The sequence below is a fragment of the Budorcas taxicolor genome, chromosome 6, assembly GCF_023091745.1.
Source record: "Budorcas taxicolor isolate Tak-1 chromosome 6, Takin1.1, whole genome shotgun sequence".
NCBI classification, from domain to species: Eukaryota; Metazoa; Chordata; class Mammalia; order Artiodactyla; family Bovidae; genus Budorcas; species Budorcas taxicolor.
Genome location: NC_068915.1, coordinates 77,673,113 through 77,693,416, shown reverse-complemented (window position 1 = coordinate 77,693,416; position 20,304 = coordinate 77,673,113). Strand labels below are relative to the sequence as shown.

Sequence of the window (20,304 nt, the reverse complement as noted above, 5' to 3'; positions counted from 1 at the left end):
ATAAGAAATAAAGTGGTTAAGACTTTGTGCTCCCAGCATAGGGTAGATGGATTTGATCCCTGGTGGAGGAAGATCCTACATGCCTCATGGCAAGGCCAAATAAAAAAGAATTAGCTGCCATTAAAACTTTGGATTCTATGCTTGTAACTGTATTAGATATAATGAGTAGGTTTATTCCACATTAAAAGCTTTGTATAAAATTTTTCATACACAAATGAAAGTAGAAAAATGTATAATGACCTAAATTCTAAATAATTTAAACCTGCTGTAAAAAGAATTAGCAATACATAATGAACATTTCTCATATCATTAAGTATTCTTATACCACAATACTTTTGTAGTTGTATTATTTAGGCACTTAATAAGTGTTCTATCCATATAAGTTTAATGGAAAAGTACAAATTAATATATGTTTGGGGGAAAAGTTCTCATGTAAATGATTTACACAGGAATAACTATGGAACTCTTTTTTTTTTAATACAAAGGAATTGTATCACAGATATTACACTCAATTTACATGAATTCATGTAGTGCTATTATGTGATTAAATTAGTGTAAAAGTATACTTTGTAAAGGTACCATTTATTATGTACAATATACATTACACTGTAACAGATAACGCTATCTCTGTACTCTAGGGATATATATATTTTAAAACCTCATTATATTCTATAAACTACTACAAGAGATTCAAAAATAGATTTGGTAATATTTAATTTTACTTTAATAGATGGTTTTAGAATCTAACCCAATATACTTTTCAACTCCACTAGATAATTATTTTTTAAATTCCTTATGTGATATTCTGTCCTGAAATACAATACTTTTATGGCACAAATCTCTTCTGACTAACTCAGCTTTTTCTACTGTAACTCAGAGAATTAAAACCTCAACCTTCATTCACATGTAAATCCGCTAGTTCCCTATTCGGTTTAGAAAATTTTATATTTTCCATGCTTTCAAAATCTGGGCTCTTGAGCTTATGGCATGGCATTGCAAGTTCTTAACTTGAACATGATCAACCAACTCAGTCATCCTGTTCAGTCCCTTAAGTATTTTGCCACTATCCTGACAGTTTAAAAATTATACTAAAAGCTGTTATAAGAATATGGAATATATGGCAGGTTAGAATGTACGGCAGGTTAATATATTCATACTCATGGGAAAATTCAGTGAAGGTGATACAAAACAAATTTTAAGGAATTAAATCTTAAGAATTGTTTAATATGCACAGTGGCTTAAACACATGAGTTACTATAATAAGTCACACTCAATTAAAATTTCAGAGTAAAATTTCCTTTTCTGACAAAAGTGGGCTTCTTTTACTAACAGTGCAATGATTTCTGAGAAAGAGTTAACAGGAGTTAAAGGCTGTTGGTGCTTGGGAAACTGTAATCCTGGCTTCTTTGAGTTATTATAGCCAGCATGAAACCAGATGGATGATATTACTAGAAAGAGTAAATCTCAAGATTTTTTCTTATTTATCATTTCATGGGTACCAGTACCTGACTTGGTATATTTCTTTCTAAGATAACTGATCACATAATGCTTCCCTCTACCTTCAACACTGACCTGGTGACTCAGATGGTAAATAATCTGCCTGCCAAGCAGGAGACCTGGGTTCAAGCCCTGGTTTGGGAAGATCTAAGGAGAGGGGAACTGTTATACCTACTCTAGTAGTCTTGCCTGGAGAATTTCATGGACAGAGGAGCCTGGGGGGTTACAGTGCATGGGGTTGCAAAGAGTTGACTGAACTACTAACACTTTCACTTTTCAACACTGACCAGGGCTTTTATAGTTTCTGGTGCAAGTGAAGATAGATGTCACATTCATATCTCCTATACCAGCTGCTTATTAGTCACTTGGGCAACCACACACAAACCTTGCTCTCTTAGGACAAAAGTAAGAAAGTTTCTCCAGAAGCAAATCTAAAAGTGGATTGGCTAGTATTTGTGTGTGTTAGTCAGTCAATCGTGTCTGACTCTTTGCAACCCGGTGGACTGCAGCCCGCCAAGCTCCTCTGTCCATGGAATTCCCCAAACAAGAGTACTGGAATGGGTTGCCATTGCCTTTTCCAGGGTATCTTCCTGACCTAGGGATCAAACCTGGGTCTCCTGCATTGCAGGCAGATTCCGTACCATCTGAGCCACCAGGGAAGCCCCTTGCTAGTATATAAGGTATCACTTAGACATGGGCTCTACTAAATGCATGCTCAGTCACTCAGTCTTATCTGACTCTTTTGCGACCTCATGGACTGTAGCCCACCAGGTTCCTCTGTCCATGGGATTTCCCAGGCAAGATTTCTGGAGTGGGTTTCCATTTCTTCCTTCAGGGGATCTCCCTGACTCAGGGACCCAACCTGTGTCTCCTGCATCAGCAGGCAGATTCTTTACCATTTGTGTCACCTGGGAAGCTCCATGTGCTCTACTAGATATTGCCAAGTTTCCCTCAAAGGTGGCTAATGATAATTTATATTTCAACCAGAAAGGCATAAGTATGCCATATTTCTTGTCCATTTACTTTTAGGAGAAAAATGTTTATTTCCCTCATTTCTTGCCTTACCACCTCCTTTCTTTTGTTTCTTCATTTTTCCCCCATTTTACTATTCTTGCTCATAGATAGTAACCATGAAAGTATTGCTAGCAAAACATCTAGATTAAGAAATGGAATTAGTATAAGTTAAGTAAAGTAAATCTAATAAAGAGCCAGTCCCCAAATCTCTAAAGTCTTTTAAATTGCTCAGAATTTCTGCAAGTTTCTAAGTCTTCTAATCCTTCAATAATTAAATCTGTTTCTTCAAGCATTTATAAGAAGACACACGCACACATACACATGCACACAGAAAAACCATACACTATTATATCACATTCTACTGTATATTTGTGTGCATTACAATTTTTTCATTGTAAATATGAAGTGTCTCAGCTTCATGATTTAGTTAAATAAACCTGGGCTTCTTTAAAGTTCATATCTATGTTCACAAACTGGATTTCTCCAGACAGATGACTTTACTTTTCTGAGTCTTAGTTTTCACATCTGTACTTCACAGTATTTTTTTAAGTGTTAAGGTATGTATGTGAAACCTAGTGCAATGTGGAGGGATGGCAGGTACTTCTTTTAGAAAACAGAAGTGTTCTGGAATGATCTCTTCAATTCTCCAAATCTCTCTCCAGAAACACCTGTAGCTCCTTATCCTACACCTTCTTCCTGACGAGACCAGTGCACCTCAATTTTATGAGAGCAGATCTCAGCCGGGTGGGCAGAGTTCACAGGAAAGCAGTGGAGACTGCATGCTCTTATCCTTCAGGCAAATGAAACCAGAGATCAAGGTGATGAAGGTCTGCTTGTCTGACAGTTGCCCTGTTGTCATACGCTAATACTGCTTGCCAAGCACTTGGGCAAGGCATATGCAAAGGAAGGCCCTACCCCCCTGCACAGACAGCACACACAGGGCATTGTTTACTAGGTAGTTTGCAACACTAGCTGCTGTTTGCTTGTCCTTATTCTAAGTGAGTTTAATGTGGCCTTGTGGCTTTGCATTTGCTACTTCACTTTATCTGCTTATAGTCTATGTACCACCTGTACACTGCCTTCCTGCTTTCCCCTTGCTCCTTAACTATGGCACCTGTATTCTTTTTAATTACCAATGGAGGCAACACGACACAGTGGAAAGTCGGACAATTAATACTTTAACCGCAACTTTGGACTATGTATGTGACATTTGAGTTATTTACTGTCTCTGATCCTAAATTTCTTTAACTGGAAATGAATGCTTTTTTTTGCGAGATTTTTGTAAGGATTAAATTTGATAATCTATGTAAAAGGTCAGAAAATAAAATAGTCAAAAATTAGTAGCTAATCAGTAGCACTGTTTTCTGACACACCATCCCCCTTTTTCTGTTTCTTCTTATAACTTTTCCCTATTCTATAAGTTTATAGAACAGGTCAATGCCTGGCCTGTTCAACAGTTGTAACCACAGAGCATACCTGAGCTACCTAAAGACCTGTGTCTTGAAGAATGAAAGGAAAGAAGGAAGGGAGGAAGAAGAGAGAAAGAGGGGAAGAAACAATTATTAATCATTGGACTTCTGAATTAAGCCCAGTTTGGCTCCCTGCTTTGGCTTTCTATAGCAGGCTTGATTTTGTGCCTGAATTTCACTTTTCACCTCTATCTTAATAAATATTTTTCAGTTCCACTTTCAAGCTTCCTCTCCACAAACAGGTCAAGGGATTTATTTTTCTGTATCAAAATGAAGAATAAATTTTCAGAACTGCTCCCCACTATTATCACTATTTCTCTCAGATTTATCTCAGTGGGCTTCTCTATAAAATATAAAAGTATATTTTTAATATGCAAATATATATGCTATATAGCAAAATTTTCATAGATTTTGAAAGTTTGTTTTAAAAATTTTTAAAGTTTATCATTTTGTATTTTTATGGAACAAAGCATTTACAAATAAAGTGCCATTTTTTCTCAAAGAGATAATTCTAAGCCATGAAATTAACAAATACCTAATTTCACATGCATTTCTATATTTTTGGTAGAATTTCATTTTTTAACAATTAGTTTTAAAAATCCAAATTCTAGGGTAAACTAGTTCAGTCACATGACAGTAGGCAATTTGTGTCTTTCAATTTGTGTCTTCTTTGGGGTAAGTGGATACATAGAGTTTGGCCAAGGATTTGTACTACTGAAGGGCATGAAGAAAACCAGGAATAATTATTATTAAAGTAAACAAAAATACATAATCCATTTGTTTTCAGGGATATCTGACAACATGTCTCATTCCATAAAATTATATAGTATGATTGATTATTCCTGTAATTTAGGTATCTTAAATTTTTGGTCATTCATCATTATTATCTGAGAATTTAACTTTGTGGTGTAAAAGTAGTTATTAAGGGGGAAATGTTTTTCTGCTTAAATTTGTATTTTTGCTTGGCAACCCTATTCTGTTTGTTGTCTAAAATAAAAAAAAAAAAACGGAAAAGTAAAGCAAAAATCAGACTTTACTATGTAATAAAGTCAGTTCTCACTTACCTATGGTAGTATGGATAGAAGCAGAGTATTCTAAAGTGGAATCCCTTGATAACCAGAAATCCCATTTTAATCACTACTGCCAACCCTGACAAGATGTGCTAATAATGAACAGCCAAACTGTTTCAGTTCCACCTGTCTGCCCTCTGGTGGACATGCTAATGAACAGTGAAATGGTTACAGAAAAGACAGCTGGTGTGAGTGGGAAGCTTATTCACAATAAGTCATCTTTTATGACTGTGAGCTGCTTGTATAAATAATTCTGATTACTGTTCTAATAATTATACATTTTTCAAGAATGTCACTATGTAGGAAAAAAATTAATAAAAATTTTGAACATTTTTGTCCCTTGCATCTGTCTCCTTTATTAAGAAGGTCACCTCTATGTGGGATGAAAGGCTAACACTGGATTTGGTTGTAGAAACCCAGTAAAGTTTTGCTTTGTACAGGACTGAGATTTTGATATTACAAGACTGAAAAGCAGAGAGTGTCATTCTGGAAAGGTTTAGCCTTAAAATTACAAAGAAGAAAAATATAAGAAATGTAAAAACAAACATAAGAGAATTCAGCTGACATTAAGTGGCAATAGAATAGCTTTTGCAAAATATTTAAGTTTTGGCTGTGCTCCCTGAAAAGTCACCAGCAGCAATGACCTTCCATCAGAAGCTGTCACTAAAAGCAAAGCAGCAGCAGTGGAGAGAAAGAGAGGGGGCACCTCTGCAGACAGCCAAACAGCTGATGCATAAAAATAAAGACCTGGATGAAATTAGCAACAAGTAGCTATTTTTTTCTTTTAGTGAAGTTCACTCAGTTACTGAGATTTACATCAATTAAACTTTAGAGACAATGTGATATCTCAAGTGGAACCATGAAGCAATCATAACTTATATGCTGAGGGCAAGTTTGATTTAACATCCCACTACTTTCAGGCTATTTTGTGACTAGGATGCAACATATTTAAATAAACCATTCAGGAAGCAGATTCAGCTACCTATTAAGCACGTGACAGCTTCAAAATGTTCAAGATTCTCTGCCCAGCATTCACATTACTCAGCTGTCAAAGTAAAGGGTTCAGATATATGATGTGAAAATTACGTTTTAACGAGGTGTCATGTGTGTTTAAAGTTCTTATTCATCACTACATAGCCGCAGCTTTTACTGGAGACACAAATCCACTTAATTAGCATATTATAAGGACAGAAGGTTTACCTTATCTGCATTATTAAACTGTTATGTGTAGGCTTTTTGTTGTTTTAGATTCTACTATCTTAAGCGTATACAAAATGATTACATTTACATAATCTAAAATGGCTTTCAAAATTTGGATTGCGTTTGGAAAGCACAAGAGCAAGCACTAGACAGTAGCTACATGTCATTGTTGTCTGATGTTCATACTGACGGCCTGGTGTGTTTCACTAAATCTCAACCAATAGGGTTGTAGATCTGTTAGATGTACTAATTTTAGGAATTTTGGCATTGACCTTCTCTGTATATTCTTATTATCAACCTGTGCATATTTCTTCTTTCTTCAGGATGAAATAGTGGAAAATATTTGTATATTTGACAATGAACATTTAGATTGTTCGGTCGACAGTTTAGAGACAAAGTGAGAGAATAAATGATAATACCTCACATCTCTTTTGTATTAATGAATTATGAACTCAGCACAATATGATTTGAGAGAAAGAACTCCAAGGGTAAATAAAAGTCATTAAACAGCAGTGAACTAAGGACAAGTAAAGTAACTACTTGATTCCCTCACACCAGACATATGAAGATATCAAGTAGAATTTTAGAATCATGATGGCAACATGAGAATCACTCAAATAACAAGTGAAATAGCTAACTACTGTTTGGAAGTTTTAAAAGTATATCTTACAAAAGATAGCCATTGAAGGAAATGATGAATGCATAATTTATCATATTTTATGAGAGGAAAAAGGCTCAGTTAAAAGTACATTTCAGGAAAATTGTATATTTGCTAGTCCTTGGTTTAGGGAAAAAAAAAGCAATTTCACATATTTACTTTTTAGCTCAGGTGGTAATGCTTACAAGCATTTTAGATAGTGGTGTCCAAAACTTAACCACCTATTCTGCAGACAAAATATATTTTCAAAGAAACACACTTACTCACTTGAATACACAGGTGTACTCAATGGATACACTTTTAATTTTCTCTAAGCTGAAAAGATTCATGCAATTCATCAATGGAAAAATCTGAGATGTTCTGAAAACAAAATCCATTGAACTCACTTTCTTTCCCATTGTAAAACTATTGAGTACTGCTATAATTACTTCCAGAAGAAAATGCACTAGGTGCTGTAACGTGCTTTGGCACTTCTTACCACACAAACCTTCCTTTATATTACCAAATATCACTACGATCTGAGTGAAGATAAGAAGCAAGTGTGTGTGGCGGGTGGGGAATAACTGGGGTGACTTCCAGATAATAACTTCCAGATCATAGGAGTGCATGGCCAACAGTGAACGGGACTACATGAGAAGCATATGTATAATCTTAATAAAATACATTGTTGGACTATTACTCCAATTACCATAATATTCTGAATAATAAGATATAAAATATGTATGTATATATTATAATTCAATTATTTATTTCTTAAATTATTCAGCAAATCTTCACAGAGTATATGATTTCACCACTGAAAATCAGAAGCACTTTTTTTTGGAGTGCAGATCTATGGTAATTATCTAATCATGAGATCTACAAATTAGATTGACATCTGGAGAGTGCCTGGCACATGGGGATACTGAGATCACTTCTATCAAGTGAATGAATTTGCACACATTGTTTCACTAGGCATACTTTCCACTTCTAGTGTCACAGAAGGGACCATGACTTTGAAGTTCATGCTGCATTTTAGTAGCTGGTGATTTTTAATAAAATTATATGAGCAGTAGTACCTTAAGCCCCTAAATTAGTTAACATGGATAATAATGGTCCTTGTAGGGTTGGTATGTAGTTTTATGTTAATTTTGCTATATCTATACATATATCATCTCATTAAAATCTAACAATAATCTTCATGGACTTTATCCTGCCAGACAACTCTGTCCATGGAATTCTCCAAGCCAGAATACTGGAATGGGAAGCCCTTCCCTTCTCCAGGGGATCTTCCCAACCCAGGGATCGAACCAAGGTCTCCTGCACTGCAGGCAAATTCTTTACAACTGAACCACCAGGGAAACTCAATCTTTGGACCCAGGTATTATTACTATTATTATTATTATTTTTACACTTTATAGTTGAGGTAACTAAGACCAAGAGGCCCACAGTCAAACAAGCACTAGAGGCAGAATTAAAACCCAAGTCCTTTGGCTCCCAGACTCATGTTCAGAAGCAGTATGCTACCTCCATGGATGTTTCACCTGGGGACTTTTATACACCAGGGGAACATATTTGTCTCAACTTCTAAAACCCAGATATTTTAATCTACAGAGTAGTTTTTTTGACCCTAAATATTTACAGTAAGTTCGTTTCCTTACACAGACAAATAAAAATGTCCATAAAAATGGTCAAAAGGAAATTTCTTTGAAAAATGTCAGTATAATTTATACTAAAGAAAAACACTCAGTTGAAACAGTTTTTGTATAATAGGGTGAACTACTTCCATTAATGCTAGTTTAAATTCTCATATTGATGCATAAAATGGATACATTCTTATTCTCTACTTTTTCTTTCTACCTCTCCACTATAGGAACACACCCAAGTTCTAGCTTAAGTTTAATACAGCTGAAGTTTCACTTTTTCAAAATCAGAAACAATTTCACTGTCATTTAAAAGAATGAAAACTGAATTTCCTGGATTAAGATAGTGATTTGTTTCAAAAGCTGAGCTTTCTCATTTCTCAGTGTTTGCCACTTTAATAATATCCTTTTAACAAATATGATAACTATTATAAGTGGGCAAGATGGCTCATAATCTAACTTCTATAAGCAAACAAAAAGTATTAAGTGAGTGGTATAATTTTCCTATGTCCATGATTACAATGAATTATTATCATACATAGGGATACATGTATGAGATAAAAATATAATTTTATTAATGTATGCCAGAAATATTTTTGACAAGTCTCTAAATACATGGGGCTATAGTATCATCTTTAAGGATAATTTACAAAAAGTAAGTTAAGAATTTGCTTCAGTCCATTGGGTTAAAATCTGGAATGCTAATTAATATAAACTTATCTATTAGTCTAAAAAATAATGCATGCTTTTACCAATAAATAAAATTAAGGTATGTTACTGCCCTTATTTCACTAACATCAAAAGATGATTATGTTACTATGTATCATTTCTTTTAAGGCAATTAGAAATTACTTTGGTTACAATTAAAAGTAAAAAAGGCTAAGAACCATTTAACAATAGAGTTTCCACTGGCAAAATACTCAAGAATATCACAGACCTGAAAGAATTGTCTTCCCAGAATATTTCAGATGCTTAGCTTTTTAACTGAAATGTGTGTTGGTTTAAGAAACCTTACCTGTACAGAGGTTAGCTAGGTCTAGGGTATTTTTCAGGACTAATAATGAGAAGTTGCTTTTGCTGCTATTGCATATTAGGGTTTTTCTTCTACGAAAAGCAGTTCAACATAATATCAACATGCTGGCCATGGAAAGAACAGCTCTCAGTCTTGTAGAAGCTTCTAAGGCATTAGAGAAAATGCCACCCAATTTGAAATTCTATCATAGTGAGAAATAGAAAGGGATCCATTCATGCTTTCATCCATTCATTCATTCAGCAAAGAATTATTGAGTCTTTATTAACTTTATGCTATATAGTACACTAGGATCTAAGAAGGCAGAAATAATGGTCAGATGAAAAATAATAAAAAGATAAGTAAAGCAAGATTACTAGCACTTAGACTCTAATTGTATAAGATGATATGTATATAATGAAGTTAGTAAAGTAAAATGAGATACTAGTAAAAGCATGGTAAAAACAATGCAGAAAATAAGAAATAATAACTTGTAAGAATTTTAAAAAATGAACTTTGAATTGCTATGTCACTGTCAAAATTCAGACACTTATATCTTGTTTTTCCATTATATTTTATCAGGAGGAACAATATTATCACTGTTTCCATTAATTCAGGGAAATGGAATGGGAAACAATGAAAACAGTGAGAAACTGTATTTTTGGGGGCTCCAAAATCACTGCAGATAGTTACTACAGCCATGAAATCAAAAGAAGCTTGCTCCTTGAAAGAAAAGCTATGAACAACAGAGAAAGCATATTAAAAAGCAGAGATATTATTTTGCCAACAAATGTCCATCTAGTCAAAGCTATGGTTTTTCCAGTAGCCATGTATGGATGTGAGAGTTGGACTATAAAGAAAGTTGAGCACCGAGAATTGATGGTTTTGAACTGTGGTGTTGGAGAAGACTCTTGAGAGTCCCTTAGATTGCAAGGAGATAAAACCAGTTTGTCCTAAAGGAAATCAGTCCTGAATAGCCATTGGAAGGACTGATGAAGCTGAAACTCCAATATTTTGGCCACCAGATGTGAAGAACTGACTCACAGTAAAAGGCCTTGATGCTGGGAAAGACTGAAGGCAGGAGGAGAAGAGGACGACAGAGGATGAGATGGTTGGATGCCATTACTGACTCAATGGACATGAGTTTGAGCAAGCTCTGAGAGTTGGTGATGGTCAGGGAAGCCTGGCATGCTATAGTCCATAGGGTCGCAAAGAGTCAGACACGACTAAGAGACTGAACTAAGCTAACAGTAAAATTGCTAGTAAAACAATTTAACTTCTAAACTAAGATAAATCTGCTCAGTTATGCAACTAAAAATGTAAAAGATGGATCAATTCATGACTGTCTTCAAACAATATTAAAAGTAAACAGTATTTCCTAGAGAAGAAAAAGATACTTTTAAAGAAAGGGAGTTGAAATGTCTTTTTTTTTTTTAAGCTGAGTTTTGTACTGTTTTTTCTTTTATAATTAGACCTATTCTTTTATCTGTATCAGTTATGAACATTTATCTGTATATATCAGATACACTTATACATATTTGGAAAATTCTGAAAGAGATGGGAATACCAGACCACCTGACCTGCCTCTTGAGAAACCTGTATGCAGGTCAGGAAACAAAAGTTAGAACTGGACATGGAACAACAGATGGGTTCCAAATAGGAAAAGGAGTACGTCAAGGCTGTATACTGTCACCTTGCTTATTTAACTTATATGCAGAGTACATCATGAGAAACGCTGGGCTGGAAGAAGCACAAGCTGGAATCAAGATTGCTGGGAGAAATATCAATAACCTCAGATATGCAGATGACACCACCCTTAAGGCAGAAAGTGAAGAGGAACTAAAAAGCCTCTTGATAAAAGTGAAAGAGGAGAGTGAAAAAGTTGGCTTAGGCTCAACATTCAGAAAACGAAGATCATGGCATCTGGCCCCATCACTTCATGACAAATAGATGGGGAAACAGTAGAAACAGTGTCAGACTGTATTTTGGGGGGCTCCAAAATCACTGCAGATGGTGACTGCAGCCATGAAATTAAAAGACGCTTACTCCTTGGAAGAAAAGTTATGACCAACCTAGACAGCATATTGAAAAGCAGAGACATTACTTTGCCAACAAAGGTCCGTCTAGTCAAGGCTATGGTTTTTCCTGTGGTCATGTATGGATGTGAGAGTTAGACTGTGAAGAAAGCTGAGCACCAAAGAATTGGTGCTTTTGAACTGTGGTGTTGGAGAAGAGAAGACTCTTGAGAGTCCCTTGGACTGCAAGGAGATCCAACCAGTCCATTCTGAAGGAGATCAGCCCTGGGATTTCTTTGGAAGGAATGATGCTAAAGCTGAAGCTCCAGTACTTTGGCCACCTCTTGTGAAGAGTTGACTCACTGGAAAAGACTCTGATGCTGTGAGGGATTGGGGACAGGAGGAGAAGGGGACGACAGAGGATGAGATGGCTGGATGGCATCACTGACTTGATGGACATGAGTCTGAGTGAACTCCAGGAGTTGGTGATGGACAGGGAGGCCTGGAGTGCTGTGATTCATGGGATTGCAAAGAGTCAGACAGGACTAAGCGACTGAACTGAACTGAACTGATACATATGAATTAACTGACAATATTCCCAGTAGGGTTGGTCATATACGATGTGCTCAATGAGTTTAATATATTGGTATAGGGCTCCTGAAGAATTATATAATGCCAACCCTTTGGCATTTCCAAGTAGAGGGCACATTGTAGGGCATGTCACAATTAATTAGGTGGGATAGCATTCTATTTTTGCAAAGATTTTGTATAGTTCACTACACACACAGACACACAAACTAACTAGCTGATAATGAAAATGCCCTTCAAAGAAAGGATGAAAATTGGAGACTAGCTGCATGGAGGAGTAAGAGTTGGATTCTCATGCCTGTAAATTTTTTTAACAGTAATTAACAGCAATATTTTCTGGCTAAAAAAAAAAAAAATGAATAACTTTCAAAACACAGGCCAGAAGAAAAACCAGGAGAAAGAAGTCTAATCAAAATATACAATAAACATACTAAGTTCAAGCAGTAAATAGTTCCCTTTAAAGTACCATCAAAAGTCAAACTCACCTGATCTACTATCCAGAGGTCCAAAATCCAAAGAATATTTCACGACGTGATAGTTATTCCATACATAAAGAAGGTTGTCCCTGGGGTTGTAATCCACAGCTGCTATGTACTGGTATGAATTAGGAAAGGGTACATCCACCAAACTGTCCTTACTTTGGTCAGTGTTGTAAATGTAGTCAATCTTATTTCCCGTGGCCTCATTGTCGTCATCCTCATAGACAGATTTGACCACATACAGAATTCCACATATCATGAATGCATTGGAAGCTGACCGTTTATCATATGCAGTATCCCATGTCCCTTCAATCCGTAGGGTGTAAGGGTTCAATTGACTAATGACAATTTTACCATTGTTTTGTTCTGTTGCATAGATTACCCATAGCCCATTCTCGTCCACTGCCAAGTCTATGTCAGATTTGCCTCCCCACCGGTAAGGGGAGGTATCATGGTAATTGGCATTTGCTATGATAGCTTCTCCACTCTTTATCCTAGTCCGCAAATCAAATTTTACTATGTTTCTGGTGCGCTCTTTATTGAAGAACAAAGCTCCATCATACACTACAAATCCTGTGCCATCCACCCTGTGAGGGAGCTTGTAGGTTGTAGTTGGCCTTCCAGCAATGAAGTCATCCTTGGATGAGTACTCAGTCAGGGTGTCAGTTCTGTACGGGGTCCAAGGCATATAATAAATCTTGTCAGAAGCCTGAAGAGGGTCTTTGCACCATGCCCCAGATTGGTGGTCAGATTCAAACAAATGTTCACTCTGGTATACTCCTTTTAGTAGTCCAGGACAAAGAAAAACTGTCAATTGGGAAAGAGTCAAAATAATAATTATATTAATTTAAATATTTTGTCATATATTCTTACTTTTCACCAAGTGGAATTCAACTCTAATAAGAAATGCCCACCACCACCTAATTATTTTGCTGCATTCTTCTGAGAACGTAAAGTATTTTTCCACATTAATTTTGACATTTCTTTAGAATCATTCTGATTTGATTTGCTGATGAAATTTGGCCTTTTCATGAGTGGCTGTGCTTTCCTTTGCATTTTTCCTTTGCATTTTACCTTTGCAAGAGTGTTGCAATAATTTTGGATATGCTATCTACATAGATGTGACTTATGTCTGTGTAGTCTATAGATATATAACAAATATAAACATTTACACATGATGGTTTCATATATCTTATTTGAAAGTTTTTTAAAAATATTGTTTTCACTCTGATGCTAGTAACTATACTTATCATTAAGAAGCAAATGAAAATATAATAGTAATTAAAAACATAATAAGGGGAAAGAAAAACTTTGTGATACAGGCCACTGAATCTTAAAAAAGCCCTTAAAGCTGCTACAGCACACACAGAGCATGCAACTCACACAATTAAAAATGAGTGATGGATGGATACTGGAAGGAAAAAGAGAAAGGAAGAAAAAGAAAGGAAAGAAGAAATAAGGGAAGAAGAAAAGGTGAAAAGTTACAGAGGAGAACCCAAGATCTAGATTTTAATCAGTTAAAAATGTCCTGTTAAATACAGTAGAATTGGAACTTAAAAACATGTACCTTTTACTGTTACATGAGAAGAACATTAAAAAAACAAGATTACTAGCTACAATATTTTGCTGCTCATACTTCAGACTGAAAATGGTCAGGACTTGTCTGATTCGTTTTATTTTTCAGTAGCACATCATGTGAGTGGTGGTAAGGAAAGCTTGACTGATGCATCTGTAAAAAAGGGGGCTAAAAAGCAATGTTTCCCAAAAGGAGGTCCTTGAAATACCTATTTATATGGTTTAGATATATAATACACAGAAAAAAAAAACACAAAAACAGGGATTCCTAGCCACACATGCTCAAGAAATATTTAATTAAAATAATATCAGGATTCTAAGTACTGAGGTACATTAGTGACTCTGCAAGGCAGAAGAAGGGAGTGTGAGCAAATTTCCACAAATTAATTTGATCACAGAACCCTTTCTACAGAGCCTGATGGGATGTAATTTTCTTCTGAACCTGCTATGGGAAACACTGCTCCAATATTTTTGCAGAGCAAACACATTGAAAAATAATCATGTAGTCCACTGTTATGTTTGAAATGATTAGAAGTATATTGGGAAGAGAAATTAGGAAATCACAAGAAATTTGGAGGTTGACTCGTATTTTAATGATTAAAGTATTATTGTCTTGATATTAGTGATTAGCTCTTTAATAGCAATTATAAACCTACATCTAAGAGAAAATCTAAGATGAGACTCAACTAGGGTTTGCAGGCTATTAAGAACAAAAGTTTATTGTTAAAAAATGTCCAAAGTTTCAATTTTGGGAAAATGAGACATTTAGGGGAAAATTTAACTGTCAAAATCTTCCATAGCAAGGATAGAAGACCATCAAATTATACTTAATAATAAAATTCATTATTGGAAGAATTTTTCAGGACTCTAATATGATGCCTGGGCTTCCCAGGTGGTGGTAAAGAACCCGCCAACCAATGTGGGAGACATAAGAGATGCAGGTTCAATCCCTGGGTCAGGAAGATCCCCTGGAGGAGGAAATGGCAACTCATTACATCTTCTTGCCTGGAGAATCTCATGGACAGAGGAGCCTGGCGGGCTACAGTCCATAGGGTCATAAAGAATTGGACACGACTGAAATGACTTAGCACACACGCAATATGTCTATAATTATAAAGGATGGGTAGGTATTATTGTCAAAATTGTATATAAACTTTATGTTAGTTAATAATCAGCCCTTGCTTACAAAAGCAATTTATTTTAATGTATTTCAGAAAACCATCTCCCCTTTTCCCTTAATAGTTAAAAATCAAAAGAACAGGGAATCACTCCAGAGCTAGGAAAATTATCTAGTCTAGAAATAAAACAAATCTGAAGCAGTCATTATGCATCAGCATCTACTGGATTTCTAACTACTCATTTAAAAATAAAGAGGAAAAAAATGCATGGCTGAAAACTTTACACTGTTAAACTGTTTTAGGATAAAAATAATCAAACCAGCACTGGTCAGTACAACAGATTAAAGTGAAGTTGAGCAGCAGAAATAGTAAATAAATTTTCAGAAAATAGATAAAAATTAATAACAATTATTTTAACTAGATGTTAAACTGTTAAATAACTTAGCCTATAAATAGTATATAATTTATGAAAGGTATTTAATTACCTTTTTGTTCCACTTCTATTGGAGAGAGAGAAGTAAAGAGAGAAAGGAGAAAAGAGAATAGATTAATGGTACGATATTGGCCAAGCACTTTTTATTCACCTCTTGCAAACTGAAAGTAAATAATTTATTGCACTCAAACTTGATTTATTGAACATTATGTTTTTCTTAAAAGAACCCATTCCTCTATAAAATTATTTTTTTAAGAAACAACCACATTATACGCTTAAAAATACAGTATAAGTTTGAAAAAAAAAAATAAGCCAAAAGTTAATCAAGCTAAGATTGAATTAATATATCATTCCAAACTATAGACATAGGAAATACAATATTCATAATAATAACACAAGGATTTTCTATTTGAAAGTTAGGTTGGTAATTATACATAGAAAGCTTTCAGATAGTTTGGATAGTCTCATTTATTAATTATTATTATACCAGTACTTACAAAATAGTCTTGCTTTTTACCCATCTCAAGAATTGATCTCTTTGGAAGAAACTACTCTGTAACTAATCTCTGAGGGCCTAATATTTTCTGTAGTTAATGAGAAATATACCTTGTGAGATGACACATTAACAGGAAATGCTCTCATTCTGAATAAATATATTTAGAATCCTTACTGAAGAAGCTTTTCTGCCTCCCACTCATCAGTATTTTATGTTACTGTGGAAAAATACTATCTTCAGGAAAAAATATATCCAAAGGTTGATACAAATAATGAGCCACCTGCTCTGGGCTTTTCTGAAATTCTAAAGCAAGTCTTTCAACAAACTCTTTTAAGAATAAATTGAGATTCTCAAACACGTTATGGTTATGTATCTTTCAAATTAGATTCCATTATGATTTTAAGGTATCAATTATTACAAGTAGAGGAAAATTTTGGGAAACTGTAACATATTCATGAAACTCATCAAGAGACATCTTTTTCTAATTAATATTGGTCTCATTAGAGAGAATTTGCCAAGATCACAACAAGGAAACAAACAAACAAAAAAAGGATCAGTGGGGAAAAAAGAGGGAAAGACTCAAGAAAGAATGGGCTCATAATACAAACATTAAAAAGAAAAATAATAGGTTCCAAGTGATATAAATCTAGGATAATTTCAGTGGAAGGGATAAACTGAGCTACAATGTACAATAAATAAAAATCTAGGAAAATTTTAAAACAAGGGAGAAATACTTTTTTGGATATTTACTTTCAGGTAAGATTTTGTGCTTTGACCTAAGCTCATGTCTTCAATTACCAGCAAAATCACACTCATTTCTCTCCTTAACTTTTTTGAAAGCTCAAAATCACATGTGTTAGAAGACAAAAATGTTATATAGGAAACCTTATGTTTAGGAGGTTGTAAATGGGGTTATCCTTTTTAAGATATGTCATTAATTTACAAATCTTATTTTTAACAGGATTTTTAGGACTTTTAAAAAAACTCATGATACTCTTGTTATAATTTATCATCGTCCACATTAATTAAACCTATATCAAGTAAATGTAGTATTTACTGGACTGTATACTTCAATGTAGTCCATTCAAATACTTTACCTAAGAGATGAACTTCATGACTAGATTACTAGCAAACCTGAGCTCAGACTGACAAGTAGAAGAAACGGAAGTAAGCACTCTAAAAATTAATCAATAGTCTCAAAAAGTTTGTACTGGAGGCTCATTTCACAATGAAAGTGGAGGCTGAGAGTGGGGTCTTACACTGAAGTTGACATTTGTCAAGGACTAGTCTACCAAGGGATTCCTAGAACTAATTTCATTCTTTGAAATAGCTCTAAATATATATGCTTTGGATTATATATGAAGCTGGTTATATTATACAACATAAAATATACAATCACACAACTTTAGTCTTATTCCATATAAAATTCATCTTATTTTTGTGTGCAATTACTCTAACTTCTTGGTGACTAGTATTTCTCTCTCCAACAAATACTTAATGAGCAATATGGATATGTGGCAAAAAGTATTAATAAGGCATATTTATTACAATTTATAACTACTACTTTACAATTTAATGGAGATTTTTATTTTTCAAATAAATTTTACGTTTATTTTCTCAACTGTCATTAGGTAAAGTTTAACTTTTAATTCTCTGGTCCTGGTCTAATTTGAAGAAACTGTCATAAACTGTAGCCCAAGTAAGGTGCACCTCTGGCACTGCTTGTTACTTTAAATTAAGATTTATTAGGCAATTCTATTTCAGAGAAAATTATTATGGTGTTGCCTATGTCATAACTAGCTGTAGTTCATTCATCATTTATTTGCCATTTCTAAGACTAAAGTAAAACAATCCTGTAATTTAAGTTGAGTTAAGTACATACAAATCATATTCCCATAACAAAAACTAGTATGGCAAACATAATTTGTCACTGAAAAGCTAAGTAACATTTAGGATTCTCCAGTCATTGTTCATCATCTAATTCTAGATGCTTCCTTCACCTGAAGAAATAAATGCAAACAAACTGCCTGTATATAAAAACCATGCTTACCCCTGTATCCTTCACAAGCTCACAATGCCTGGCACATAATGTATACTCAATGAACATCCACTGAATTAATACACAATCCACACAGAGATAATTAATTGTTTTGAAGATATTTATAGCATGTGATAAGAAGAAAAAAACAGCAAAGAAGAATCTGGGTTTGTTATATAGACTCATACATGGGATGATGTCTTTGAATATATTAAAGGATGGGAAAAAAAGTAAATTTATAAGCAATTTGCATCTTCAACTCATTAAATATAAAACCAGAGGAAAAAAAGGAAAAAAAAAGCATGGTCTTGAGGTTATAATGGCAAGAGAAATTTGTCACTATAAAGCAGTCTATGACAATCTAGAAACAAAAGTGGAAAATACTCCCTTTTCTTCTCTCTGTTATGGGATCATGAACAAATGAATTGTATGATGACAACCCTGCTAGGTCTTAAGGACCTCTTGTCTGTTACTCTGATCCAATATCCTGAATTCTGACATTTTAGCTGTTGCTGTTCATTTCCAAACCTCCTTGGAAGTAGTTTCTCTACTTTTCTGTCTTCAATTTTAATACCCAAACTACTTTTTTCATTCATGCAACCTCCATAAATATGTTTATATACTGCCTTAAAGTGATTTTCTTGTTGTCCTTTGTCAAACTTAATGTCATAAGCTACATCCTGTGGTTAGCTACAGGGCAAATTCAAATTAAGGGTAACTGCATTCTGAATAAAAGGAAGAAACAGTAGAAAAAAAAAAAAAGACTAGCAAATTTCCCCTTCATCCCACAACAATTCATAAAATATAATACAATCATGTTATTGTTTAGAAAAAATAAGATGTTATTAGTTCTATATTAGTTCTGTCCATATCTGTACCATATGCAATATTTGGGATTGCATTCTTTAATTATAAAATGTATGGATGAGAGAGCATATGCATGCATTGCCAACCTTTTTCAAATAGTGTGACAAATTACAGAGAAATAAAATTGTCGCATGCCAAAAATTGTTAGAACTAAATTGCCATAACTGAGAACTATGAAATTGTATCTAATGCTAATGTAGCTTAAAATTTCTTTCCGTTTAAACTGCAAGTCATACAACCCATTTTCTATCTAAAATTTAAACATTCTAAATGAGCAGAATTTTATGCAATTAATATACCTAATCTAATATTTAGAAATGACATTTATGAAGAGAATAAGATAGTTGTAAAATATTAAATAATTATAAACAAATTTTTTTTTATTGAAATGTAATAGTATTTTGAACCAAACTATTTTCTTGGTTACATTTGGCTTAGATTATTAAAATGCATTTGGGTACACTTTTCACAGGACAGCAAAAACAAGTCAGCAAAAACAAGACCGGGAGCTGACTGTGGCTAAGATTATGATCTCCTTATTGCCAAATACAGACTGAAATTGAAGAAAGTGGAGAAAACCACTAGACCATTCAGGTAAGACCTAAATCAAATCACTTATGATTATACAGTGGAAGTGACAAATAGATTTAAGGGACTGGATCTGATAGACAGAGTGCCTGATGAACTATAGACATAGGTTCATGACATTGTACAGAAGATAGGGATCAAGACCACCCCAAGAAAAATAAATGCAAAAATGGAAAATGGCTATCTGAGGAGGCCTTACAAATAGCTGTGAAAAGAAGAGAAGTAAAAAGCAAAAGAGAAAAGGAAAGATATACCCATTTGAATGCAGAGTTCCAAAGAATAGCAAGGAGAGATAAGAAAGCCTTCTTCAGTGATCAGTGCAAAGAAATAGAGGAAAACAATAGAGTGGGAAAGACTAACAGATGTGTTCAAGAAAGGGAACACTGTGTGCAAAGATGGGCTCAATAAAGGACAGAAATGGTATGGACCTAATAGAAACAGAAGATATTAAGAAGAGGTGGCAAGAATACACAGAAGAGCTATACAAAAAAGATCTTCACAACCCAGATAAACACAATGATGTGACCACTCACCTAGTCAGACATCCTGGAATGTGAAGTCAAGTGGG

General features: G+C 34.4%; 1 protein-coding gene across 1 annotated transcript in view; it reads right to left on the bottom strand.

Moving 5' to 3' along the window:
- ADGRL3 (adhesion G protein-coupled receptor L3) overlaps positions 1-20,304 on the bottom strand; it is a 579,390-nt gene that overhangs the window by 307,763 nt on the left and 251,323 nt on the right. The window contains exons 5-6 of the mRNA XM_052642093.1: positions 15,800-15,814; positions 12,628-13,428 (exon numbers count right to left, since the gene is read on the bottom strand). Of these exons, the coding sequence (XP_052498053.1) occupies positions 12,628-13,428; positions 15,800-15,814 (816 nt within the window). The remainder of the gene's footprint in view (positions 1-12,627; positions 13,429-15,799; positions 15,815-20,304) is intronic.